The sequence below is a fragment of the Cynocephalus volans genome, chromosome 7 (genome assembly GCF_027409185.1).
Source record: "Cynocephalus volans isolate mCynVol1 chromosome 7, mCynVol1.pri, whole genome shotgun sequence".
In the NCBI taxonomy this organism is placed as follows: Eukaryota; Metazoa; Chordata; class Mammalia; order Dermoptera; family Cynocephalidae; genus Cynocephalus; species Cynocephalus volans.
Genome location: NC_084466.1, coordinates 129,269,141 through 129,290,788, shown reverse-complemented (window position 1 = coordinate 129,290,788; position 21,648 = coordinate 129,269,141). Strand labels below are relative to the sequence as shown.

The window sequence follows — 21,648 nt, the reverse complement described above, 5'->3', positions numbered from 1 at the left end:
GCTTCCTTGGCTCAAGAAGCAGATGTTTTAATGAGGGAGGTGATGTTGGAACACAAACCTCTCTGCCCTCGCAGGAATACGCGAGGAGCAAAACGCTGTGGGTATCCAGAGAAGAGAAGGTCACATCCAGCCAGGGCAGTCGGGCAGGCTTCGTGGGAGGATGGGAGGGTGAGAACATTCCCCTCGGGAGGGGGAGGCTGCAGCTGAGCAAAGACACAGGATCGAAAAGGGCAGAGCATATTCAGGGAGGGCGAGGAAACAAACTGGAGTGCCAGCTCCATGGAGAAGAGGAGGAAGGGGTAGGGCTACTTTCCTGGGGAAGATGGTGCAAGGCTCTGGGTGTCAGCAGACCCAGCCAAGGGCCGCCTGGGTGGAGGGGGAGGCAGCTCTGTGCATGGCCTTGCACCATGGGTTGTCAACCCAACCTAGGGGATGTGGGTCTAGGGTTGGGGGTGGCAGATGAAGAGGACCAGAGTGTCAGCATTCATCCCAGGACACTATGTAGGTTTGGGGGTAACCTCTATGGCACATAATCATTCTGTAACAGATCCAAGAATTTGATACAGCCTAGTAACATCACTTCACAATCCCCTTAGAAGATGTCCTGGAATTAGCATTGCCAAGTTCTTCAAAGAAGAGATGAGCCAGGGCCATCTGCTCTGCCAAGGCCACAACCATGGGTGCAGGGACCTTGTGTGTACAGAAGCCATCCCAGATTCAGGACTATATGTGGGGAGGCCCTGGTTCCTCACATCCCACTTGGAGCTGGCTTCAGGGGATGGTAAAGACCCAAGGGCCAGGGGATGTGAAGGAGGGTGTCAATGCTGGACCTCATATGGTGGCTCCTCAGCCATAGCCTGGGGGAGGGGATGCCTGCTGGGCTCGTCTCATAAGGTTGCAGTTAGACACATTGACCACAGAGCTTTTGGTCCACTGGATTTCAACCTTTGGCTCTGGAATCCCTTGTTCAAACAACATTGTGGAAGGTGATGCATAAAATAAAATGTATCAGCATAGAAATGCTCTGGTTAAAACTGAGAGTGTAGGGCCCTGTGGCTGCATTTGTCCACACATTTTGTGGCCCCCTGATTTAGTCCAATTCTATCACTTTACCATCACCACGGTCTCCCAAGTGAGCTAACCCGCCAGCCTCCATCTCTCTCATTTTACAGAAAAGAAGCCGAGAGCCTAGAGAGGGAACTGACCAGCCCAAGGCCACCATCCTAATCTCTGGCAGAGCATTTAAGAAGCAAATGAGATCAAGGATGAAAAGTGCTTTACAAATTGTAAAGTGCTGTAGAAACGTAGTTTACCATTATCGCTGCCATTTTCATGAAGTTCTCGGGCATTTCTCAAGATTGCTACTCTGGGGGAGGCTGCCAGGAGAAAAAAATACTGCAGAGGATAAAGAGTGTTGGCATCATAGGCAGTGTAGAAAGAACACGGGATTGCACCCTAAAGACAAAGGCTCAGCACTGCCACTCGCAAGCTGTGTAACCTTGGACTTCACTTTGCCTCTCTGACCCTCAGTTTCCTTTTCTAGAAAAATGCCTTACCTACCTTCTTTCTGGGACTATGCGAGGCTCAAGTGAGACGATGCATGTGAGAGAGCTTTTAACAAGGCCAAGCACTCCATGAATATAGTCGTCTTAGGAGGTGCAGTAGCAATGAAAGAACAAAAGACCCCAAAGCTTTCAGGACTAGTGTTTAGCGCTCAAAAGGCACTTCCTGTCCTCAGGGGCTGGAGCCAGCTGCTGACAATGCTGGAACCCAAGTGTTCTGTCTCCCCTGCCTAGACACGTCTCCTTACATCGACAAGCAGCCCTCAGACACTCTTCATCAAGGTGTCCAAGGCGCCACCTTCCATCACCAGGCTCTGACTCAGCCCCCATGAGGGCCATCTCTCCCTTCACACACTGTGGGTGCCAGAAGGCTCCTGGCCAGCTGTTCAGCCTCCCCAAACTTCACTGGCTTCTGCATCTTGGTGACAAAGGAGATGGCCAGGTTGGATCTGATTCAGGAAAGAAAGAAGCAATTTCTCTCGAACGCCTTGGAGAGTTCTTCCTGCCCTCCCCAGGTGTTCTCAGCTGGGGCCCATCCAGAGGCCAGCACCTGAACTTCACTCCAGATGCTGACGCTCAGGGTGAGACAGAGGCAAGGGCTCAGGGACTCTGTGGATGGGGTTTGGCTGTGTTCCTCTGGAGAGCCTGGCAGGCTGGTGCTCCCAGGAGGCAGGAGGTGGCCTTCAGACTTTAATGGCTCTGCTGCCTGGGGGTGACCTTGGGCATGCTGCTTTCCTGTGGGACCCTCATTTTCTCCAGATTGAGAGGTGATAGGAAGAAATCAACCATCAGATACCTAAGCCCTGATGACCCAAGCATGAGCTCTGAGGTCTCGTTCATCCAATCATTTGACAATATTTATTGAGCACCTGTCGTATGCCAGGCACTGTTCTAGGCACTGGAAAACAAAATGAACAAAAAGTTCTTATGTAGCTAACAGCGCTCTAGTGGGACCGAACAGAGAAGGAAGAGATAAACAAGAAGGCAGAGTGGTCAGCCGGTGGTGGAAGCTGTGGGGAAGAGAACAGTGGTGAGGGGTAAAGTGTACAGGGTTGTCGTGGTAGTGGCTGCAGAACTGGGGAGTGTGAGCAGAGAAGGCCTCACTGCAGAGGAATGATTGAGCAAGGGCCTGAAGGAAGTGAAGGAGGGAGCCAGAGTGTGGATATCCAGTGGAACAGCATCCTGGACAGAAGGAACAGCAAATGCAAAGCCCCTGAGGCAGGAATGGCCTGAGCTTCCATGCCACAAGGAGGTGGTGTGGGTGCAGGAGCCTGATGGGCACTTTAATCTTTTGTCTTGAGTTCCTTAGGAAAGGAGATTCAGCAGGTCCACCTAATAACTTAGCTGTGTTCATATTCTCCCAACAGAGAAGCTGATTCCATACTACTGCTTAAATGCGGAGACGTTCTTCAGGAGAGAGGTGTTCCAAACCTCAGCGACAAAGCCTTCTGCTCCTCCAGGGTTCATTCATGCAGGGTCTCTTGGGAGAGCAGAAAGTGTGCATTAGTCCATTTTCTTTCACTTCTTATAGAATACCTGAAACTGGGTAATTTATAAAGAGAAGAAACTTATTTCTCACAGTTTGGGAGGCTGGAAAGTTCAAGATCAAGGGGGTATAGTTGGTGAGGGCATTCCGGGTGGGGACCCTGCAGAATCCTGAGGCAGTGCATCACATGGCATGCACGGTGAGAGGGCAAGAGTGTGCTAACGTGCTCTCTTCCTCTCCTTATAAAGCCGCCAGTCTACTCCCCAATAACCCAGTAATTCATTAACCCATTAGTCAATGAATAGATGAATCCATCCTTGAGGGTCTAGCCCTCATGATCCAATCACCTCTTAAAGGCTCTACCTTTCAAATACCATAGTCGGATTGCCCTCTTACTACTGTTAGAATGGGGATTAAGTTTCAACATGAGATTTGGAGGGGACAAACATTCAAACCATAACAAGGGTCTTGGTTTCAAGTCCCAGCACGTGACGCTTACTAGCTGTGTTACCCTGCAAAGGGCACTCAACCTCTCTGAGCTTCCGTTTGCCTGATGAACTTCAGTTACTCACCTGTAGAATGGGTTGATAATGCAGCCTTCCATGCCTACCTCACTTGATTGTTGTTAGATTTAAATTAATGAGATCATAAATGTGAAAGTGCCTTTTATATTGAAGCGGGCAAGGTAAATGCCAGGGAGGTTTTAGTTTTCTTCAGTGAAGCCTGTGGTAAGGGGGCCGTCACTGGCGGCCCACTCGCCTCCGCCACCCCGCCCTGTTTATCATGTCCCGCAGGGGCCCAGTTGACTCTCACTGTGCCTGAACCCACATCTGATACAGGGACACTCATCAAACACTCAGGGACCCCCGAGACAAAGCTGGCGAGGGTCCCCTGGGAATGCTCTCGGGCAGAATTGCCCCACGACTCAGCCCGTGCTCTGGTCAGGGGGGACAGGGTGGGCCCAGCTTCTCCTCCCCAATGTCCCCAACCTGTCCCTCCTCCAGGTACAACGGCCCCAACCTGGTTCTGAAGTACGACCAGGCCCAGAAGCGGCTGGTGAACATCGCGGTGGACGAGCGCAGCTCACCCTACTATGCACTGCGGGACCGGCAGGGGAACGCCATCGGCGTCACAGCCTGCGACATCGACGGGGATGGCCGGGAGGAGATCTACTTCCTCAACACCAACAATGCCTTCTCGGGTAAGGACGGGGCCTCAGCCTCTGCCTGCTTCCCACCTCCTCCCTCCCAGTGCCAGCTGGAGGAGGGCCTGCGGACCCTGGCCCTTCCTCAGGCCACTGTTACCGGATCCCCAAGCGCAGTCCCCTGCTGCCTCCAGGACCTCCCTCCGTCCTAGAAGGCCTCTTCTTGTGTTGTTCATGAAGCCTCATGTTCTCATTCCCAGGCCCTGGGCCAAGATGCAGGGGCGTGAACAGAGGAGACCAGGTCTCTCCTCGGACTGTGTGTCCCTTTCACCTCCCAATCTGAACAGTCCCCCAGTCCTCCTAACCCTCCTTCCTCTCCATCCCTGCTGCTCCTGCCCAGCTTCAAGCACCCATTGCTGTCACCTGGGTCACTGCCGTAGCCAGCAGACATCATCTGGAATCTCCTCTACACTGGCTCCCTTTCTAAAGTGCTTTGAGATCCTTCAAGGGCCCCCCACAGCTTCTAGCTGAGCTTGTTTATTCATTCCACAAGTTTTTGCCGAGCACCTACTCTACATCCAGCTAGTGGCCAAAGGTGCTGGGGATATAATTTTGAGGAAGACGTGAGTTCATGGAGCCTTCTCTAGCTCAGAGCTTCTCAAACTGAAGCGTGCATCCCTCCGAATCACCGAGGGTCTTGTGTGAATGCAGACAGACTCAGCAGGTTGGAGGGGCAAGACCTGCATTTCTGACATGCTCCCAGGCTGTGATGTGGCTGCTGGTCCAGGACCACGTTCTGAATAGCAAGGCTCTACCCGCTAAGGAACAGATGAGGGAGATTGATGCCCGGAGGGCTAAATAATAGTAACAATAATGACAACAGCTAATACTTAAGTAGCACCTACTGTGAGCCAGGCCCTGATGTGAGCGTTTATGTTATCTCATTTAAGTCTCACAACAGCTCAGTTAGCTAGGTATTGGTAAATCCCACTTTACAGTTGAGGAAATTGAGGCAAAAGAGGTTACCTGACTTGCCCAAGGCCACAGAGCTCGTAAGTCCCATCATCCAAAGCCAGGGGCCTGACTCTGGACCTCTCCTTTTAATCAAGGTACTCCCTGGCTTTACTCAGTCCTGTGTCCTGAGGGCCCCATGGAGAGCCTGGCTTGTGGTGGCTGCTCAGCGTTGCATGCATTGAGGGCAATGTTTTTTGGGCTACAGATCAAGGTGGTTCCCTACCCCTGACTCTCATGTTTTCTGAGGCCCAGATCTCAAGTTTGCTCCTGTGGGGCTGTATCATCTGGGGGGAAAGCCCCATGCCATGATGTCCACCTGGGGCGTGCAGGGCCTCAAGTACTTTCAGGGCCAGGTTGGATTGCACTGAACTCCAGATGGCAGCAGCCTCTTGGGTTGGCTCTGGACGAGACCCTGTGGTTCAGACCTGAGCAGGCACTGTCCTGGACCTCCCAACATACTAGAGGCTGGTGACTGCCCGGCTGTGGGGGCCACCCTTCTGCTCCCCCCAACCCCGACATCCACACTGGCTTTCCTCTGGGCCACAATGTTGCCCCTGCTGGTTTGCCAAATCCAAGCCAGGACTAGCCCCTAGACTGTCCCTGATGTTGAGCCCTGCCAGTTGCATGAATGGGAGGGGAAGAGGTTGGGGCCCTGCCAGGGGCAGGAGCGGGCAGCACTGGTGGCTGGCAGCCAGCCATGCACAGCCAAGAAACAATGAGCCACAGCCCCGGGTGGTGTTTTATGGGTTTTCATCTCATCTTGCCACCAAGTGAGGCCTGAGAGATAGTAATTATCCCTACACAAATATCAGGGCATGATTACCCAGCTGGATTTACTGCCCTCTCTCCAACCAAGCCAAGATTGGATTAGGACACAATTAATTGATGGGCTGATCAACTCTTTAATGTGGGACAAGGTCAGGAAGGGAGCAGCAACAAGGGACGCCTGTGGAAGGGGTGAGTCCAGGAAAAGTCACGAGGGCCGGGAAGCAGGAACAAGAACTTTGGAAGGGCTGTTCAATGTGAACCTGGCAAGCAGGATGCCAGAGGATAGGGACAGACTCTTCCCTGCCCCCCAGCACAGAGCACCTGCAAGACAGCATCCCCTCCCCTGCTCTTACAGAGCTCCACTGAGTGCTAGAGCACTGGTTCCCAGCCTCACTGCTCGTGAGAGTCACCTGGGGAATGTTTAATGATCCCAGCTGAGCTGCACTCCAGTCGATCCAATCAGAACCTCTGGGGGTGAGACCCAGCTGTCAGACTGTACAGTTCTCCAGGCGATTTCCAAGTGCAGCCAATGGTGAGGACCACTACGTCAGAATCATGTCAGTTCCATGCTTAGCCCAGCAATAGCCCCACTCATTCATTAATGCATTCATTCACTGGACAAACATTTATTAAGCACCTACTATGTGCCAGGCACTATCCTAAGCATGAGGAGGCTTCCATAATGAAACACAAATACCCTGCCCTCAGGAAGTCTACAATCTACCACCGCACAGCTTATATTTCTCCAGGTATCTGACTCCCTACTCCTAGCCCCCAGGACTCCAAGATCCTTTAGAGCAAAGTCCCTGCATTTTGTGGCCCCCGTGGCCCCAGCCAGACAATTGGAATTGGATAAATAAATCCCAAGAAGAATAGGCAGGCATGAGCCATTGGACCTGAAAGGAGGTTTTCCAGCAGAGGGAAGGCTAGCAAGGCAGGCAGAGTGAAGGCCCCAGAGGGCCCTGGGCTTCCTGGACTTGAGGGCACAAGTGTTTGCGTAGAGAGGCTGGGGCAAGGACGACAGTGCCCAGCAGCTTCAGCCTCAGTGTGCATCCCCCGGTGACCTTCTGTGGGTTTGAGGGATGTCTGTGGGTTTGAGTTAATTTTTCAGTTGAGTGACTCAATTGATTCACCAACAGTGGCAGGTGTGGAGCTGAGACATTTGTGTTGTGTCAGCACTTCCTTGGGTCCAGCTGGCACGGTGCTTGACCAATGCCACCCGGCCCACTATGGGGAACTTGAGGGCCTCTCCAGGAGCCAGCCCAGGCATGTCCATGGCATTCGGCTGTGCGATCCTTCAGCCTGTGCCAGTGTTGGAGGGACCTATGGAAGGACAGTCCCTCTCCCCTCCCTCAGCCAGCCTTTGGGGTGTTAGCACTGGAGTCCTCAGAAGAGACTGAGACCCGGCCTCCTAACGGTGTCCTGTGGGAGTGAGTTTGTACAAACCTGGGATCTTTCCCTCACTTATTGGGTGATGTTGGCAAGGTACTTGACCTCTCTCAGTCTCAGTTCTCCCAACTGTAGGACAGGAAAAATCACATCAACTTCACAGACTCAGCGCCCTCCAGTGGCTCTGTAGGCTATCTTCAAAGCCCTTCCCATTGCCTGCAGCACCCATCCTGATGGGACTCGCGTTGCCTCTCTGGCCTCTTTCTTCCTCTTGCTCACTGCATTCCCACCCGAGGCCTCCACACTTGCTGTTCCCTCTGCCTGAAACGTTTTTCCCACCGATACTCACAGTGCTCGCTCCTTCCCTTCATTCAGGCCGCTGTTCAGATGAGGTCTTCGCTGAGCACCCTACCTAAAATCGTGTCCCTGTTAGTCCCTGTGCCCTTCACTGGCTTTATTTTTTTTTTGTAACACTTAGCAGTACCCGAAAATATATATTTGTTTGCCCATCTCTCCTGCTAGAGTCTTAACTCCATGGGGGGAGGAACTTCGTCTTATTCACTGCTCTGCTCCAGACCCAAAGAAGTGCTTATCACTTAGGAAGCATTACATATGAATTTTTGAATGAAAAACTGAGATAATGAATGAAAAACACTTATTACAGTGCCTAGGACTTTACAAGTACTCTCTAAACAATAGCCATTATAATTCTGTGGCTATGAAGAAAGCCAGATTCTCTATAAGTGCCCTGGGCAGAGGGCCACAGTCCTTTCTCCTGGCCCATGGGAAAGAGAGACGCTAGGAGCAGGAAGAGAAAAGGACCATAGTATAAAGAAGACACCACCCAGATGAGGGTACCAAGTGGGTGTGGGTCAAGGGTTAAGAACTGGTAAGTAGGTAAGGGAAAGGAAAAGGAGGAGATAGACCACAATCCCAGGAAGGCCTGGGCTAGCAAACCAGCTTATGGCTTAATCAACCTGGAAAAGTATAAGCCAGAGTGTTTCAAGCAACGCTACTCGGTGAAAACCAGGTAGGAAGGTATGTGAGGCAAAGGGAAACAAAAGACGGGGGCCAGCTCTTCCCTCCACATCCAGGAGCTCCAGATCTCCTGCAGGAGCTGGTCAGAGCACATTCCCCTGAGGGCCATACACCGGCCCACCCAGCTGCCTTGGGGAGCATCCCTGAGCTCTCCTGCCCACGTGGCCTGGCCTGGGGAAATGGGAGCACGGGTAGCAGATGCACCAGCATGAACTGTGAGCCAGTACTGCCTTACTTTCACTTATTCAGTTCAACAAAATGGTCACTGAAGATCGGCTATGTGCAGAGCACTGTTAATATGTATATCTCCCTCCTTTCTGCACAACCAGTGGCATGCCCTACTCACAGTCCTGCTCCTTGCTTTTTCAATTAACAGTACATTTTGGATATTATTTCATGGCAATACACAGACAGCTTTCTCATTCTTTTTATGGCTGTAGAGTACTCCATCGTATAGATTTGCCATTAATTTAATTGGTCCTCTACTGATGAAAATTTAGATTGCTTGCAATCTTTTCGCCCTTACAAAGAGTGCCACCCAATGAGTAAGCTTGTGCAACCTGCCATCTTCCACAGTTGCGGGTGCATTTGTAAGATAAGTTCATAGAAATGGAATTTCTGCATCAACGGAATAAACATGTGTAGTTTTGATCGACCTTGCCAAATTGCCCTTCATAGGGTCACTACTCATTTCACCCCCATCAGCCATGGATGTGAGCAGACACTTTCCAACCCTCACCAATGTGATGTTTCATCAATTTTTTTTATATTTGCCAATCTGCTAGGAAAAAATTAATGGCTGAGTGTAGCTTTAATTTTCATTTTTCTTATAATGAGTGAGGCTGAGAATATCTTTATATATTTGAATCTCTTGTTGGCTGATAGGCTTTGCCTATTTTTTCTATTGATTATTGGTCTTTTTCTTATTGATTTTAACACCTCCTTATAAATTAGGGAAATTAGCCCTTCATCTGTAATACAAGTTGCAAATAGTTTTCCCTTGTTTGTAGTTTTTCTTTTATCTTTGCTCATGGTGGGTTTTGTAATGCGGAAAATTTTCATTTTTATGGACTTGGATTTATCACTCTCTTCTTTTATGGCTTCTGAGCTCTGTATCATCCTTAGAGAGGCCTTCAGCAGAGGCGTTTGTACCGTCTTGGAGAGGAGAGGAGGCGTCAGACACCATGCCAGAGAGAAAGAAGCGGATTCAGGCAGTTGCACTTCCGGCCTCTTCTGCCTTCATGGTAGATGAGCCATTGCTCTCGAGAGAAGCACGCTTGTCCAGCAGCTCCTCCACGCAGGCCCCGATCCACCTGCACCCAGACACTCCACAAAGTGCGACAGCGCTGGAACCAGCTGCAAACTCATAAAAATGCAGCCTCTCAGGCTGCACCCCAGACCCACTAGGCCAGAATATATGTCCTAATCTCCAGGAGCTTCCGTACCTAGTGAAGTCTGAGATGCACTGCCCTGAGTCTCCATCCTCTTTTCCTAGGATTCTCTAGGTTTTAAATAGATTCTAGGGTCTCCAGTCCCCCAACCAGATTTCCCTTGGGTGCAAAGTCCTGATTTGCAGCTCTCCTAGCATGGCCTCGTTTGGAGTTCAGGCTCCCTGGGCCTTCCTCCCTCGCTGTGCCTCATCACACGAGGCCCAAGGAGCAGTGAGGATGGAGCAAGGCGGCCAAAGCAGCGCAGTAATGAGAATGGGAATTAACAAAGAATTCGTTTCTTTGGGATCCCAGGCCTGCCCCCCAGCTGGCTGCCCCTGCTCTCTCCTACCATGCAAGGGGACTTTGCAGCAGACAGACCACAGTTTGATGCTCAGCATTGCCACTTAACAATAGCCATGCAAACTTAGGCAAATTATTTAACCCTCTGAGCCCCGTGTGCTCCCTGTAAAATTAAGAACCCGTCTTCCTGGCATGGCTGTGGAGAGGACTAAAGGAGCTAATGTGGGTACAGCACATGGCAGGAGCTGAGTGGGTTTCCCTCTTCACCCTGGGAAGTTAGAAGGAAGGCTTGGGTCAGGAATTATATCGGGGACCCAGGGGACCCTGAGCTTCTCTTTTTAAATGTCCCGCTGCCTGAACTAGTTCTTCTCACAGGACCATCACTGCTTTGCTGGTTCTCCATTGACTAAGTCTTGTAAAGCATTTTACAGTTAATGTCACAGTTGCTTCCTGGGATGTGGATCACTGTGGATCTGCTGTGGTTATGCCCTATAATTCCCTGGATGATGATGAGCAGGAAGACGATGAGGATGAGGATAACGGTGGTTGTATTGTTATTACTTATTGAACTTAACATGTACCGGGCAGTGTTCTAAGCACTTCACATATATGATCTAATTTAACCCTCGCAACAGCCCGATGAATAGGTGGCCATTCTCCTTATCCCATTTTATAGATGAGGAAAAGACAAGTTCATGACCCGCTCAAGGTCAACCCAGAGGAAGGGGTGTTCCTGCCTCCCTCCGCAGCCTTGCTGTTTTGGCAGTAATCTCCTTGCATGATGAATGAGGTTGGGGGCCGAGGCCTCCGCCCTGCCACACACACCTGCCCACCCTTCTCTGTGCCACCAGGATCAGACGTGATTCAAGTCATCTCCCAAAGTGGGGCCAGCCCCTGGGGGAGAAGGCAGTGCAGACAATAATCCTCAGCAAGAGCCCTTTACGGCCCCAACTCACCCGCCCAGTGGATCCAGGGTGCCCCCTAGGGGGCAGAGCTGTGTATGGAGGAACGACGGGATGGTGAATTGAGGACCATTCACTTGATTAACACCACGGCCCTTGGCGCCCTAATCTTCATTAACAAAGAACCTTCCCTTTTCTATTGCCTGATGTCTCATTCTTCTCTGCCCCCTCTTCTCTCTCCTGTGCCCCAAAGTGGCTACTCTCTGAGATTCAGTCTATGGCCCTGGTCTTTCCCTTCTCCCTGGCTCCAGCCTCACCACTCAGCAAGCTGCTGTTCCTCATGTCCAGTAACCTCTCACCTCAAATGCAAACCATCTGAAGCCAAGCTCCTGCTCTGCACCCCCAGTGGGCCCAGCATCCCTTCTCGGGTCACTGTCCCCAATCGTGGATGGCTCCCTTGCTGTGCCCACCACACCCAGCCAATCCCTCCTGCCCTTCCTGCTGTGGCCCCCTGCACCTGGCGCTTCCTCCCACTCCCACTGTCACCACCCTAATCAGGCCTACAAAAGTGAACTCCTACAAAAGTGGCGGCTCACTGCATTTTCTCCTTTGCTAGCCCTCCCACGCCTTCCTCCACTGCCAACTCAGTCTTCTGGAAACACTGTCTTCCCCTGACATTCTCCAGATCAGAAGCCACCGATGGCCCTTTTGCCCTCAGCCCTGGAATTACCAGGTCTCGCCTGCCCTGCTATGTTTCTCCTCCTCTACCTGCACCAACCCTTCTCTCTAGGCAAGCTGTGTCCCCTCTGTGCCGCCTTCTTGCCATCCTTCCTGCCCACAGCACCACTCCTTCCTCCCTGCCCTTCTAGAGTGCAGTGCTAACACATGCTTTGGTGTTGGAAGACCTAGGTTTAAATCTGTCTCCACCACTTACCAGCTCTGTGACCTTGGGCCATTAACTCTCTACCCTCAATTTCTCCCATCTGTAAAATGGGGCTACACCACCTCTCAGGGTGACTGCAGGGTTTAGACGAGATGGTGGTTGTAAAAACAAAAAAGTACTTCACACAGAACCTGGCCATACTAAGTGCTCCATACATGTGGGGGTCATCACTACTGTTACCCTGACCCTTCAGATGCCTCAGTTCAGGTGCCCCCTCCCTCAGGAAGCCCTCCCTGATCACAGCAACCTCTTCCATCCTGATTTCATGGCATCTCCCAGATGTATTGCTCAGTCCTGCCCTGCTGGGCTCTGCTGATTGTGGGATCTTAGGCAAGTCCCCTGACTCCTGTGCCTCAGGCACTTTATCTGTAAAGGGGGTATGGAAACAGTCCCCACCTCGTGAGGTTGCCGTGAGGGCAGTGAGTGAATATACATGAAGTACCTAGCACATGAGAAGGCTGTAGAAGTGTTAGTAGTGTTCGTTTGACTCCTGTCTAATGGCATCCCCTTTGCTGATCTCTCATGTTGTAAATGGGCTGTAAGTGCCCTGAGTCAGGCCCCAGGATTCAGACTTCCCATGGCCTCTGCAGCATCTGGCATACAACCTGGCCCCCAACAGGGCGTGGTGGCTCCCAAGCCTCACCCCCGACCTCCCACTGGCCATCTGGCAGCAACCGGGAGTTCCACTGGACTCTGAGACCTTCAAGGCTCCTTCAACGTCAAGATGCCAGACTCAGGGTGGAAAGAGGAATTCCCACACCTGCCTCTCACAGGGGCTGTGATCTTCAGAGCCCCCTGCCCTGCCCCTGAACATGCCCCTGTTTCTCCCAGGCCTCCACCTTCTCAAGAGAGTCCCTCTAACAGCCTCTCCTCTTCCCAGAAGCTGCCCTCTGACTTGGTGAGGGACCTCGGGCAGGTGCAGCTACAAGGATGTGGAAGGCGGGATGATGCACGGACATGGGCCGGGGGCCGGTGCTGGGTGTTTATTGCCTGTGCCATCGACCCGCACAGCTCGTTGTTTATCTGTCTTCCTGACACACCTAATTACCCAGGTTGCAGCTGCCAGAGCGTTTGCTCTTCCTAAATCATGGGCTCCCATATCTCCTGTCGCCCAGGCCTCTGGGCTGGTGCCTGCAGAAGGGTTGCCATTGATTTTGCCATTCCCATTTATGATCTACAAGGCTCTGCATCGCTGTTGCACATTTTACCTTAATTAGTTTATTCTTCTGGGCGTCCCTGTTGAGCTCCAAAGCCAGGGGGCTGGAGAAGTGGAGAGGCCAACAGCATGTGGCACCCCAACCCTTCTGGCCCCAAAGCCCAGAGCCTGACTGGACATCAGCAGCCTAAGATGGCAGTTTGTCTGCTAATAGGTGGTCTGCAAAAAGGGATTCCATGGCTGAAGTACACAGGGTTAAATAGAGTTAATCAGGTAATTTATTGCAGGACTTTTCAAAGTTTTAATAGACCAGTGTCCATTGAGAATCTCCAAGAGATGGGTGAATGTGCAGTCTTCCCCAAACTCAGGTGACCACAGAACCCTTTCTCCAGGCAGCTCACAGAGACCAGGGTCCCACACAGCACACTTGGGAAATGCTGCCCTGGGTGGGCAGGAGGAATTGGAGGTGATGAAGCAAACAGAAAGGGATAGAGTTACCTTGGGCCCATTTTCTCCTCTTGTCTAGCTGAGGTAGGAGTTCGGCGGTCTGAGAAACTTCTCCCATTGACTCCAGAGGCACCCAGCAGAGCTTTGCAGAGCCCCAGCTGCTGGCAGCCACTTTCTCACCCTGGCCCAAGCTTTCATGGAGTGTCGCCAAGGTATTTCAGGAAGGGCCTAGGCTAGCTGGAGACACAAAGTCTAAGGGGACCCTGGTTGACAGAGATGGGCAAAGGTTGCTCACTGTTGAAGGCTGGAGACCAGAAGCCTGAGGGGGCCATCCTCAGATTCCGCACCCCCTGCCCCAGGCATCCAGAAGTGATGACAAGCCTGCCACTGCCTCCAGAACAGCTGTGATCAAGTCCCTTCTCCACCGTCCCGAAAACCAAAGCACTCTGAAAGCTTCAGGAGCTTTTAAGTTTGTGGGAAACTCAATGGATAGCAAAATCTGTCCAGAGCTGATGTAAGCTATTTATAGGCTTTGTTTACCACATTTAGTGTGAATATTCATATATTTCACTGAAAGAATATTAATGTTTAATTACAGGGCGCTGCCCCTGGTCCCTGCTGGGGTGTTATGTAATAAATGATGTGTGCACTGTGTTACCTTTCTAAAATATGAAGGGAAAAACACCTCAATTTCTAAGCACATTTGGCCCCTGGGGATGTCAGTGAGTGGCTGTGGACCTGGGTGGTCCAGAGCTGTTGCGAGCTCTCTCGATGTGCCTGGCCTGTGACCAAGGCTTCCTGTGCGTTTTCTCATGTAATTCCCATGGTGACACTGGGAGGGAGTCCTCGTAGCTAACTTGAGTCAGATGTTGGGAGTGACCTTGGTCCTACTGAGTTGGGCACCTGTGATTTTATCCACGCCTCAGTTTCCCCCATGGGCATCCCTCCCAAGCCACAGCAGCTCTGTGCAGACCCACACCTGTGGCTCCTCAGAAAGGGGCCTTAGTGCAAGTCTCTGGCTACAGATGCCCTGCGGTCTCTGGGGTCTACCTCCTGCTGCTCTTGAAGGGCCCTTCCTCCTCGGCATGTCAGGCCTCTGCTCCACACCAAGCGTCAGGCAGGGGCAGGATGGCTCTGCTCCTGCGCCAGCCCTCTAGTGGCCCTCAAGCATCCCTGAGGCCAAGTCCGGACCCACAGATGCTGCCTCAGCCCGTCCGGGTCCATGGTCTCAGGAGCTCCTGGCCTGAGGCCCTCAGAGACCAAACCCTTTGTCCCCTCCTGGGCTGAGCCACTGAGGGGTCATTTATACATTACCCTCACCTGCACACACACACACGTTCACTCTCACTCACTCTCACACACTCGTCCTCACACACCTATTCTCACACTCATCCTCACACACTCTTACTCTCATGCACCCTCACTCACATGCTGGCTCACACACACACACACCCTTGTGACACTCACTAGCACACCCTTACTCTCATGCGGTCACTCATTCTCCTGCTCACATGCCCTCACACACCCTCTCACACTCACACTTGCTCTCACACACTCACAGAATCACTGACTCTCACCAAACCCCTGCAGTGCACAGCCAGGTCTCTGAAGAACCCAAGAGAGTAGTGGTTTGTCTATAAAATGGGAAAAATCATTTCTGTGTAATGATAGCTACCACTTTGGGGGCACTATGCCAAACCTTTAATGTGCATCGTCTCATTTATTCCTCAGAGTAAACTTTAATGTAGTTATTATCACCATCCCCACTTACAAATAAGGAAACTGAGGTACAAGGATGCTAAGCAAATTGCCAAAAGTCTAGAACATAGGAGAAGAATCCAGGTAGAACTGAGATTGGAACTCAGGCTTATTGGCCACAAACCCATGCTGTCCCCCTTCAGCCCCTGTCTCTTCCCTGGGCCACCCAGCCAGTCAAGCTCAGAGGTTCTGTCCCCAAGTCCACTCTCCCAAGCTCACCTTCCCCAATTCCTTCAGCTGCTCCTCTCCCTGTGTGTCCTGCCCTGAGGACAGAATATGGCCCCTTCCTAAATGCACTGGGTCTTGCATTAACAAGAAATAAGCTAAGGGTGAGGGTGGAGGGGAGAGCTTGCCTCAGTGGTCACTTGGAAGGGCTTGAGGCTCTGGCCACCAGTAGCTCTCCCCCACTTCCCAAGAACGATGCTTCATAGTGATGAACAAGCTTCAGAAGGCCACCAACCTCATGAAATTGCACATGGCACATTGGGTGCTGCAGATGTGTGACTTCCTGAGTGGAATGTTCTTAGCCTCCATCTAATTCTCAGAGGGGCCAGTAACCCAAAAGAGGGCCACTGCCTCTTGGGGCTCCCCAGTCCCAGGACTAGGGGCTTCCCAGTGCTGCCTAAATCCCTCCTCACACTCCAGACAAAACAGCTCCTTACCCCTGTCAGCCCAGCTTCCAACCCCTTCCTCAGCCTGGATTTAGAGACCTACTCAGTGACCAGGACCATTTCATCTGAGTCCCAGCTCAGGTCCTGCAATTCAGCAGAAAACGTAGGGGCAGCTCCTGGAAAGACACTCTAGGTTGAGCATCAGTGTTGAAATATTGGCAATCCCAGAATCTCCTTTATGATGTTGCAGGAGTGTGGTGCAGAGTGGGAAATCCAGCTGAGGAGGATCATCCCAGCCTCACAGCAGCATGTCTTCCCTAGTTTCCGAGGCCTCAGTTGGCCATCTTCATAAGGCTCAGAGTCTCTTCTCACAACTGAAAACATCTGAGTGCACCCCCAAACAGGACTCTCACCTGCTTGAGGTCTTGCAGCACCCCAACCCATTCACCTCTGGCCCCACCTGCATGTGACAGGTGCCATGAGACATCCCCAGAGGTCAGAACCTGTACCTTGGTGAACTGTCCACCAGCCCTCCCTTTCCTCCTCTCTCCAGGGGTGGCCACATACACGGACAAGTTGTTCAAGTTCCGCAATAACCGGTGGGAAGACGTCCTGAGTGACGAGGTCAACGTGGCCCGCGGCGTGGCCAGCCTCTTTGCCGGACGCTCTGTGGCCTGTGTGGACAGGAAGGTGAGTGCACGGTCGTGTATGGTGGTCTGGAGGAACCAGGGGAAGAGCCACCAGGTAGACATCCCCTGACAGTGGTAGCCCTCGAGGGTAGAGCCCAAGGCTGCAGCACCTTGGCAGCTCCCCGTCTTAAACAGAGTGCGTGCTAAGTACTAACAATAAGACTCGCAGGATGAGTTAGAATACACCGTTCACATCCCCCACCCCATGTGGCCCTCCCAGCAACCAGTGAAGAAGGTGGTCAGGGGTTGTCATCACTGTGTCCACTGGACATCGAGGGGACTGAGGCCCAGCTTGGAGCATTGACTTGCCTGGGGACCCAAAATGGATTAATAGTATATCTAGGACATGAATCAAAATCCTCTACTCTAAATCCTGTGATCTTTCTTTCATTCATTTATTCAGCTAATGCTTATTAAATGCCTCCTGTGTGCCAGTCATTGAGCCATAGGGCCCTCCACAAATATTTATGGAGTAAATGACAGCAGGACAGGGCTCCACAGGTGGGTGAGTGGAAGGCTGCCTGAGTGTGCAAGTACTTTCGTTAATCAATAGTTCCGTCAATGTTTTTGTGCCCTGCTAGTGCACCCTACGCAGAGGTGCCCAGTCCAAAGCCAATGGGGAAGAAAGGCCGTGCGAGGAGGGGGAGGGGCAGGAGCAGCGCAGCCATCTGCCCTACATAGGGGGGTGGCCGCCCGCCTGGGCTTGGGTCCCAGCAGGCCCAGCCAGGGCTGGAGGCTTGCTTCGGAGGAAGGTGATTTATCCCTCCTGTCACCTGCTCCCCTGCCACCCACCTCCTTGGCTTTATAAACAGTCATCACTAAATCAGGGACCCAGATGCTGCCCAGCTTCCACGGGAGCATCTCTGGCCCCCATTCTGGGCACAGGGGCAAAGGGATCGTCTCGCTTTGGGATTGAGATGGCACCGTGGGGATTGGGGATTCAGCGTGAATCTTCACAGCAGGGGCTTCCAGGCCTTGGGAGAAGGCAGGTGCCAGGTATAAATATTTATTTCTTAGCAAGCTGGTGCTGGGAAGAGAAGTCAAGCTGGGCTGTGAAGCCACATTTAGCCCTGACCTGAATCTGTGCCACCTGGACTCCTGCCTAGCAGGAGGGAACAGGGAGGCAGCTCTATGAACAGTCCCAGAGAGTGGGGAGGATCTGGGGGAGTACCAGGCCTGGTCATGGCTGGGATCCTCTTCCCATCTCCTTCTGGCTTCCTGTGTCACTTGTTCGTTGAGACCAAGGCTTCCCACGCTCAGCTAAAGTGGGAAACTTCACCAAGAACTGGAGGGAGGTGCATGAAGGGTAATCAGAGAGATGCAGTCTTTGTCCTAACAAGGTCATCTGCACACCCACACACTTAACCACAGGACAAAGGCACCATGTGAAATGCAAAAGAAAACCAAAAACCAAAAAGGATGTCCTGGCACTTAGCCCCTGACTTCAGACTCCCAAGCCTCAGGGAACTAGAGAGAACCTCTACAGTCAATCTGCCACCAGGAGAGGGGTTGCTTTCTGAGCCCAGCCCCCACACTGGCCATCCCTGGGGCCTGAGATCTGTGATGGGAGGCGTGGAGAGAGAGGACGCAGCGTGGTGTAGGAAGACAGAAGTGCAACAATGGTGATAACAGCTCTAGCTTATTAAGCTAACAACCTGCCAAGCCCTATGCTAAGTGGTTTGTGTGTGTCCTCTTACTGAATCCATATAATAAGCCTGTGAGGTAGATGCTGTCATTATCCCATTTTACAGATATGGAAACTACAGCTTTGAGCAATTAAGCAACTTGAACTTGTCACACAGTAAGTGGCAGGCAAAGCCAGGAATTGAGTCCTGACTGCCTGAAAATGAAGCAGATACCTTTTCACCCTTCGGCTACCCTGCCTCAGTGAAATGACATCAAATATAAGTTTCTAACCACAGGTTCTATTACAGCGTTGGCCCTTGGCAGCCCTCCTTTGCCCCACAGTCCCTAACCTGGGACCTTTTCATCTATCTACCTGGTCAGTGGTTCTCAAAGTGTGGGTCCCAGACCAGCAGCATCAGCACTGTTAGAAATGAAACTTCTCAGCACCCACCCACTCTACCCTCCAGACCTACTGAATCAGAAACTCTGGGGGTGAGGCCCAGCGATCTGGGGTTCAACCAGCGCTGCAGGTGATTCTGCTGCCTGCTCTGGTTTGAGAGCCATTGCACCAGGTAAAAGTCTCAGCCCTCGCCATGTGCTCCCCTCCCCGTCCACCCCTCATTCATTCTCTGCCCCAAACCTGGAACACCCGCCTGTCCTTTATCTTCAGCCGCCTCATCACTCACCCACCTTTCTAGAGCCAGCTCAAAGCCGATCTCTTACAAGAAACGTTCCCTGATCGATAATGATTATGCCTCATGTTTATATAGCATTTTTATCTTTTCAAAGACCTTTCACATAAGTTGTCTCATTTCATCTTCCCCACAACACTGCCAGGAAGCAGGGAGGATATGATGCCCCTTAACACGAGAGGTGAGGCAACCTGGAGGCAGTGAGGGATTTGCCCAAGGACACACAGCCAGTTGAGGGCAGAGCGTGGACTAGGACTCAGGCTAATAGCCCAAGACCAGTGGTTCTCAAAGCGCAGTTCCCAGACCGACCCCTGGCAACTTGTTAGAAATGCAAATTCTACATCACCTGGGAACTTGTTAGAAATGCAAATTCTCAGCACCCACCCCAGACCTCTTGAATCAGAAACTCTGTGAGCCCAGCAACTGTGGTTCATCAAGCCCTCCTGGTGATTCTGATGTAGGCTGAAGCATGAGAACCACTGCCGGGACCAAAAGCTGCAGAAACGTCTTCCTTCCCCTGGAATCATCTTACCCTCCCAAATTATTGTGGTCAAGTTCACATGTGAATTTCTAATCTCCTACAACTGTAACACATCTATGCTTATCAGTTTTATCATCCCAATAAATTGAAGTAAGGAACTAGGTGTAACTGAATTTTATAAACATCCTAATTTCTAGCAGAGTGCATTTCAGTGCACTTGGGCCTAATTGCCATTTGTTGACGACATTGCTAACAGCTGGTAGGGTCAGGAACGGTTTGTGATGGCACACTTTCTTCTTTGGCTCCCTTCATTCCCTCTTCATCCAATCATTCCACACACATTTACCAAGCTCCTGGGATGGGTGAGAATCCCTCAAAGTTCTCCCCTAATCAAGAAGCCGTGCTGTAAAGCAGTGCATGTCAAACCTTAGTTCCACATCAGAATCACGTGGGGGTCTTGTTAAAATGCAGATTCTGATTCAGCAGGTCTAGGGTGGGGCCGAGAGTCTATATTTCTGACATGCTTCCAGATGTCACCAATGCTGCTGGTCTGGGGACCACTTTGAGTAATGAGATTTGTAAAGCATAGATTCCCAGGTAGCCAGGTAGAGACTCAGATAACATCATTCACTTTCTCTTCTGTCTGGTAGGCTCTCCCCCCCACCCGCCATTTCACCTGGCTGACACTTCTCTTAGAAAACCTTTTCTGAACTAGTTAGGTGCCCTTCCTCTGGGTCAGGAGCTCTTCCTGCACACCCAGGAAATCCTGTCCACACCCTCTGCCATATCCCACATGATTGCCAATGCATCTGTGTGCCCCAGGAGACCCTAAGCCCCTTCCTTGGCCTCACCCACCAGTTAAATAGACACAAGTGGCTCTTAGTCAGCTTCCCTGAAGAAAACGGTCCCTAAGAAGGTGTAGTCAGTGACCAGTTAGTTGGGATGAGGGTTCTGCTCATGTGCCACTGGATAAGAAATAGAAGCAAGCAAAGAGGGACAAGAAGAGGGGGCGACAGAGCACAGCCTCATTGCCTTGAGCTCAGCTGTTCCTCCTGTGTCCATTTGTGTTTACAGTTTGCCTTTCAAACTAGACTGTAAACAACCTAAGGACAGGGATTTTGTCCCGAGTACACTTATAGGAGAGCACCTTGCACGTCAAGAAATATTTACTGTCTGATTAATTGGAGGGAAGAGATGAAAGGATAAGTGGAAAGCTGGAAAACCTGTCTAGAAATTGTGTGGATCTCTTGGAAGAAGGAGGCAACCATTGAAGAAATAACATCATTATAATAACAGGCAGAAAAGAATTTTTCATCAGCCATGTTTTGGACTAGAGAAGAAAATGACTACAGCAAAGAGGAACTGTTGCCCTGGGCTTCTCCTGGATGCAAAGGAAAAAGAAATATTCGAGACAGAAGCAATGTAATATTTCTTTCTGATAATACGGAGAGAAGAAGGGAGTGGAAGAGGAAAGGAGGACCCCTGCAAATCTTTGCTTCTTGTGCTACCAAAATAGAGGAATGAAGAGGCATAGTGGGAAGGGGAGAGGGAGACGGCGCAGGAATTTGCTTGTCATCTTGGCTGGAGTGAGTTTGAACGGGAGAGAGAGAGACTGAGAATAATGGGAATTGGTAGATCAATCAATCAGCAAATATTTATTGAGCAGCTACCCTGGCTGGCAGCTGGAGAGAGCTCAGCTGGAGGGAGGCACATTAGAAAATTGTCTATAAAAAGGTGGTTGTCGGGGAAAGGGAGGGATGTGTTCCTGTGGAACAGGATAGAAAGAGAAGCAGCACTGCTTTGTCGTATGACTGGGCAGGGGTGGGGGGCATCATTCACATGGTAGTCTTTGTGAACTGCCCCTCTGGAGTTGTGCTGTGCACAGCCTGCAGGGCCGTTCATGACAGACCTGGGGAGAAGAACCCAACCCCATGAAAGAGCTATGGTCCGGAGGGCAGGCGGGTGCTGGAGGATCTCTGGGGAAAGACTGGGATGAGCCAAGATGGGCCTGCTTACCCACCTCTTTCCCTTCCTTCAGGGCTCTGGACGCTACTCCATCTACATCGCCAATTATGCCTATGGCAATGTGGGCCCTGATGCCCTCATTGAAATGGACCCCGAGGCCAGCGACCTCTCCCAGGGCATTCTGGCACTCAGAGATGTGGCTGCTGAAGCTGGGGTCAGCAAATATACAGGTAGGCAGAGTGACACA

General features: G+C 51.5%; 1 protein-coding gene across 1 annotated transcript in view; it reads left to right on the top strand.

The window, feature by feature from the left end:
- The window catches only part of CRTAC1 (cartilage acidic protein 1), a 164,667-nt gene that overhangs the window by 85,005 nt on the left and 58,014 nt on the right, over window positions 1-21,648 (top strand). Inside the window, exons 3-5 of the mRNA XM_063102816.1 lie at window positions 4,053-4,249; window positions 16,502-16,638; window positions 21,475-21,631. Of these exons, the coding sequence (XP_062958886.1) occupies window positions 4,053-4,249; window positions 16,502-16,638; window positions 21,475-21,631 (491 nt within the window). The remainder of the gene's footprint in view (window positions 1-4,052; window positions 4,250-16,501; window positions 16,639-21,474; window positions 21,632-21,648) is intronic.